The 6,000-nt window shown below is 52.8% G+C and overlaps 1 protein-coding gene across 7 annotated transcripts in view; it reads right to left on the minus strand.

Annotated features, from left to right (window-relative positions):
• NFIX (nuclear factor I X) overlaps nt 1-3,282 on the minus strand; it is a 225,102-nt gene extending 221,820 nt beyond the window's left edge. For all 7 annotated transcript variants that reach the window (XM_032210630.1, XM_032210626.1, XM_032210629.1 and 4 more), the window contains exon 1: nt 2,870-3,282. In XM_032210630.1, coding sequence (XP_032066521.1) covers nt 2,870-2,896 — 27 coding nt within the window. In that variant the 5' untranslated portion in view covers nt 2,897-3,282. The remainder of the gene's footprint in view (nt 1-2,869) is intronic.
• Between the last annotated feature and the right edge of the window lie 2,718 nt (nt 3,283-6,000).

Genomic DNA, 6,000 nt, shown 5'->3' on the forward strand with positions numbered 1-6,000 from the left:
AGGAGGAGGAGGAGGAGGAGAAGAAGAAGAAGAAGAAGAAGGAGAAGGAGAGGGAGAAGGGAGAGGGAGAAGGGAGAAGGGAGAAGGGGAAGGGAGAAGGGAGAAGAGAGAAGAAGAAGAAGAAGAAGAAGAAGAAGAAGAAGAAGAAGAAGAAGAAGAAGAAGAAGAAGAAGAAGGGAGAAGGGAGAAGGGAGAAGGGAGAAGGGAGAAGGGAGAAGGGAGAAGGGAGAAGGGAGAAGGGAGAAGGGAGAAGGGAGAAGGGAGAAGGGAGGAGGAGGAGGAGGAGGAGGAGGAGGAGGAGGAGGAGAAGAAGAAGAAGAAGACGAAGAAGAAGAAGAAGAAGAAGAAGAAGCCGAAGAAGAAGAAGAAGAAGAAGAAGAAGAAGAAGGGAGGGGGGACTGCTATTCCTTCTTGCCCCATTTACCCTCATTAATACCTTCCTCATAAGCAAGGCAGTATTTTCAGACAGTTTGAGGCGCTGGAAAAAAAATATCCCTTCTTCATTTTAAGGTTAAAAGGGGCAAACCACGTACGTGTGAATGGCCTGCAGTTGCTGGCGAAACTAGAAAGGGGCTGCGGTGTCTGTGTGTGCGCGCGCGCAGTGAGAGAGAGAACAATTCTAGCCTGCTCCACCCGTGCTAAGATCGCTCGGAGTTGACTTTTCGCCCACTCGGGAAACAACCTTTTCCCTCTGGCCTTTCGAGGAACCGGGCACGCTGCGCGCAAAGAGGAGCCGTGGCCCCCGACGCGCCTCCCGCTTGCCTGCTCCCGCGCCCCACCAACCTCTCCATTCTCTGCCCAAAGTCCCCGCGGAGAAGGGAGCCCCGAAAAACAGCCCCGCAAGTCCCAGAGAGAAAAGAAGGAGCCGTGGAGGGAAGAGGCCGCGCCGGCTGACGGGGAAAGGTTGCCCCCAAAATCGAGCCACAACTGGTTGGCAAGCAGCGCCGGATCCGATCCGATTCCGGGGACGTTGGAGAATGGAAACGGGGAGGCTCCTCTAAACTCTTCGGAGTCTCGGTTTCTTTCTCGTTTGAACTCTTCCCTCCCTCTTGTCTTCACCCTGTGTCTTAGTGCCCCCCAGCCAGGAAATGTGTTGGCTCCAGAAAGCATCGCCTTTACATCCGAATTAGAACCACGTTCGACAGAGATTTCTTTCTCGCCACGGGCACCTTCTCTCGCCCTCTTCCAAACGCCGAGAGCGCCACGGCGCTCCCCGCAAGTCCCTGCGGGAACTCTGACCTCGGCGGAAGGTTAGAGTACTCGCTTGCCTCCAATCCACCTTTTTTTTGCTCTAGGTGGAAAGGCAGAAATCCTCATCCACCGCCAGGCCCCGGAGCAAGCAGGGGAAAAACCCAGAGAGGTTCCCCCAAACGAGGCCTCCCCTCTTCGGAAGGGGGTGCCTGGCTGCTCCTACTTTCGACCTGAAAAGGCGCCAATTTTATTTTATTTTTAAATTATGTACAAACGTACCCAATTTGTATGCAGAAAGAAACCCCCGTTGTCTACCTGAGGCTGTCCTGGAAGGTGGCGGAAAGAAGCTGTGATGGAAAGAAGGCATTGTTTTAAAACAGAAAAAAATAAATAAATGATGTTTGTTATGAAAAGTATCTAACTCATCGGACATGGAGGGGAGGCAGAAAGCGGGAGAGAAACACTTAAAGACCGAGGCTAAAACCAACCTCGCCAATATATATATATATATATATATATATATATATATATATATGTATGTATGTATGTATGTATGTATGTATGTATGTATGTATGTATGTATGTATGATGTATGTATCTATCTATCTATCTATCTATCTATCTATCTATCTATCATCTATCTATCTATCTCTATCTATCTATCTATCTATCTATCTATCTATCTATCTATCTATCTATCTATCTATCTATCTATCATCTATCTCTATCTATCTATCTATCTATCTATCTATCTATCTATCTATCTATCTATCTATCTATCTATCTATCTATCTATCTATCTAATCCCGGGTAGCGCACCGCCTTTGGTTGGAATCCCCTCCCAGCCAAAGTGCCGCCCTCCTTTCCCCAGAAGACCCGGTGCCCACCCAGGACAAGCAAGTGATGTGCGACTCCAGTTCTGCAAGAGTGGGAAGAAGCGAACGTTAAAACTGTTCCTGAACTTTAGAAACTTTGCCAGCCCGTCAAAATACACCCCCTCCCTCCCCAATCTCCCCCTCAACACAACAACCTCCGCTTTATCTCTTCTTCCCCCCCCCCCCCCGTCTCTCCAGCCACAGCCTCATCCGCGCCACCGGTAACTCAGCCTCCTTTTCTACTATCTCTTCTTCACCCCACCCACCCCCATCCCGCCGTTAATTTTTTTTTTTAAAATAAATTTGGGGGAAGCGCCATTTTCTGATCTCCTAAACCCGAGTGCAGTGAATATAACAAAGAGCTTGGAAAGATGCCATCTCTCTCTTTCCTCTCTCTCTCTCTCTCCCCTTCTCTCTCCCCCCGTAACTTCCCTCCTTCTCCCTGCTCTCTGCAGAGGGAAAGACGCGAGGAATTCTTTCTTCCCCAGCAAAAGCGCGCAAGGCGACAGAAATAACCCTCAAAACCAGCGGCGGAGGCAACGGCCGGAGCAAACAACAAATAAAGGAGCGAGCGAGCGCACTCGGGAGGCGAAAGGAAGGCGGGGAGGAGGAGGAGGAAGAGGGAGAGAAAAAGCGAAGCAAAACACAAACAGAAAAACAACAAAAAAGAGTTTCGAGTCCGTCCCGTAAGGGAGCCAACCCCGCAGGGAAAGGCGCGTCCCACCCCCCCCCCCCCCGCGCCCGGCCGCTGCCCGCCCCCCCCCCCCCCCCCCAGGCCACCGCCGAGCCCAGCCAGTTGTTACCTGGGTCAGGCAGTACGGGGAGTACATGGTTACTTTTGGACTTTGCTTTCTCTGGGTCGGGTTCTTCACCAGGCGAGGAGCTGCATAACTCGGGCTGCTGCTGCTGCGGCTCCTTCTCGCGGCGCCTCTACTCCATGCTGCTCTCTAACCCCGCCTCGGAGCGCTGAAAGTGAAAGTTTAGACAAAGTTTGGAACGGAGAACACTTTTGCCTTGGAGGAAAAAAAAAATTGTTCAGCCTTTGAGCTCCCTCCCACTCGTCCCCCCTCCCACCCAGGCACGCGCGCGCGCGCACACGCACACACACACACACAGTGTTCAGAAAGTGTTCCCCGCTCGCTAGCAAGTTTTAGATTCCTTTGAAGCCCGATATTAATAATCTCCCAAGACGAAGAAATGCCTTCTAGCCAGGATCTCTTTCCCCACGCACGCACACGCGCATGCACACACACACACACACACACACAACCCGCCCACCTCTTCCCTTGGTGGGGAATTCTGAGCTAGCGGGAAGGGGGGGGGCTGCGAGGGAGGCTAACGGACGCATTTTTAAAAATAAAAGTGGGGGGGGAGAGGAAGAACATGGCACCGCCGGTAGAAGCTTGAAGCGCCAGCCCGGTTTAAGGTATTCATTTCCACCTTGACATCAAAATGCCACCCCATCCATCAGTGGGGCGAAGGTGATGCCAGTCACTTGTGCTGAAAGTCACTCGCGCTCCCTATGACATTCCAAGGGACGGGCAGACACCCAGCCCGCATGTGCCCCGTCCCTTCCCCCCCCCCCCCCACACCTTTCCTGCATCCCCCTTTCCTAAATTCCGAGGACGGCTTGTCTGGTGAGGACCCGGGATGGAAAGTCTCCGCCATTCCTCCCGTCTCCGAACCGAAGTCGGTCCCAGGCGAAACTGGAGAACTCGAGAGGGGGGGGGATCCGCTCCTTCGAAGTCCCTGAAACCGTGCCTACGTCGGGGTGGTTGTAAAGCGAGCCAGGAGGCGCGTGTGGCTATTGGGCAGGGAAGACGGTTCCAAGGTATCCCGAGAAAAGTCTCCCTGGCTCTATCTGGGTTTGGAAAAGGCAGCCAAGCCACCGCAATGGTTTTTGCTTTCGGGTTGAACCGTCGCCCGGTTCTGGCCAGTTCTCACTCGAAGGCCGCAGCTTCGTTTGTCAAAGTGGGGCGCCGAAGGCTCTGGCCGGGCCTTGCCTCCTCCGAGGCTGAGCAAGCGGCTGAGGAAGGCAGGCCGAGTGTGCCGGCAGCGATCACGTCGGAAGAGGTCTGAGCCGGCGGTGGGGGGTGCAAAAGAGCCAGCCCTTCCCTAGAAAACCTCGGGTCCCCTCACCCGTCCGGCCAATTGCAGGCGGGTCCCCTCCGCTACCCCTGCAGATCCTTGGGCGGCTGGAATCCCAGTAGGGAGTGAAGCTTCACCTAATGAAAAGCCAGCTTCAATCAAGGGCCTCTTTGGTCCGCCAGCGTATTTGCCCGGAGAGCAGAGGAAGAGGCTGTTTCGGGTTCAGAAGTGCAGGTTGGAAGGTGGGGTGTTGGGGGAGAAGGAAAGGCCTGCCAAGGCCACCACGATTCCTGCTCTACCCCGACCCTCTTCAGAATCACAGTCAAGGCGCCAAGATCAAAGAGGGACCTTTTTCTGTTTGCCTTTGATTTGAACGAAGTCTCTTTAGAGACTGGCTCGCTCGTGGCCATCCTAAAATCGAGGAAAAGGCCACTTGCTTGGCTTCCCTGGGCCTCCTGCTGCCTTAGCAGATGGGCCTCCAGGTTCACTTATAGCCGGCCCTTCCACAGAGGGTCTTAACAGAGGAGCAGAACCAAAAGAAGAAGAAATAGCAGAAGACACACACCCCACCACATATAGACAAGAGTAGAGTTTCAGAAAGTGCCTGGCCCTGAACCTTGAATTGCTTTTATACCACTTGAACTCTCAGGATTCCCCCTCTGATTGGACTTGGGGGGGGGGGGTGTCCCATTATGTCTGAGAGTCCTTTCCCACTCTGACCATGAATGGCCGCCAAATCAGTTTAGCCTTCGGGAGTCAGTGCAGGGATGTCTATGAAAGAATAGCAATAGCAGTTAGACTTATATAGCGCTTCATAGGGCTTTCAGCCCTCTCTAAGCAGTTTACAGAGTCAGCAAATTGCCCCCACAGTCTGGGTCCTCATTTTACCCACCTCGGAAGGATGGAAGGCTGAGTCAACCTTGAGATTTGAACCGCCGAACTGCAGATAGCAGTCAGCTGAAGTGGCCTGCAGTACTGCACCCTAACCACCAGGCCACCTCGGCTCTCAGAAGGCTCAGTCCCCCCCCCCAGCTCTCATCATGTATCTGCCTCTAGGTCAGTGTTTCCCAATCTTGGCCGCTTGAAGATGTCTGGACTTCAACTCCCAGCATAGCTGGCTGGGGAATTCTGGGAGTTGAAGTCCAGACATCTTCAAGTTGCCAAGGTTGAGAAACACTGCTCTAGAACTGTGATGGCGAACCTGTGGCACGCGTGCCAGAAGTGGCACACAGAGACCTCCCTGTGGGCATGTGTGCCATCGCCAGCTGCTCTTTCGGTTCCCATCATGTGCCTGCGTGCCAACTAGCTGGTCTTTACGAATGCCAGAGCGCTGGAAACCCAAAAATTAGCTGGCCAGTTCGAATGCGCATGACAGAAACCCAAAAAAGTAGCTTGCCAGCACACACATGTGCACTGGCCAGTTGGTCCTTGGGTTCCCAGCACACACACACACACACACACACATGCTGCTTTCATCCTACAGATGTGGCTTTGCTTGTTTGCGCAGCCCACCATGAACCAGCGCCAGTCCATGGACTGGGGGTTGCGGGAACTCCAGCTCTAGAGCACATGTAATTCTGGGTAATGTTACATATAAATTAAAAATCATCGAAGCTATTGCAATGCTACTCTGTTGTTACACACGATCTATCAATGTGATCTGAGCAATCGTGCATCGGATTGTCTCCATAACCTTGACATTTCTACAGGATGGAAGTGAGCCTTGCTACGCCTATTGAATTGGAAATAGTGGCAACACAATTTTGCGTTTAAAAACAATCTAAACCAGGCACGCCCAATCCACAGTTCGCAAATCTCACGAGGCCCTGGATAGCTAGTAATGTGG

Source organism: Thamnophis elegans, chromosome 2 (assembly GCF_009769535.1).
Source record: "Thamnophis elegans isolate rThaEle1 chromosome 2, rThaEle1.pri, whole genome shotgun sequence".
In the NCBI taxonomy this organism is placed as follows: domain Eukaryota; kingdom Metazoa; phylum Chordata; class Lepidosauria; order Squamata; family Colubridae; genus Thamnophis; species Thamnophis elegans.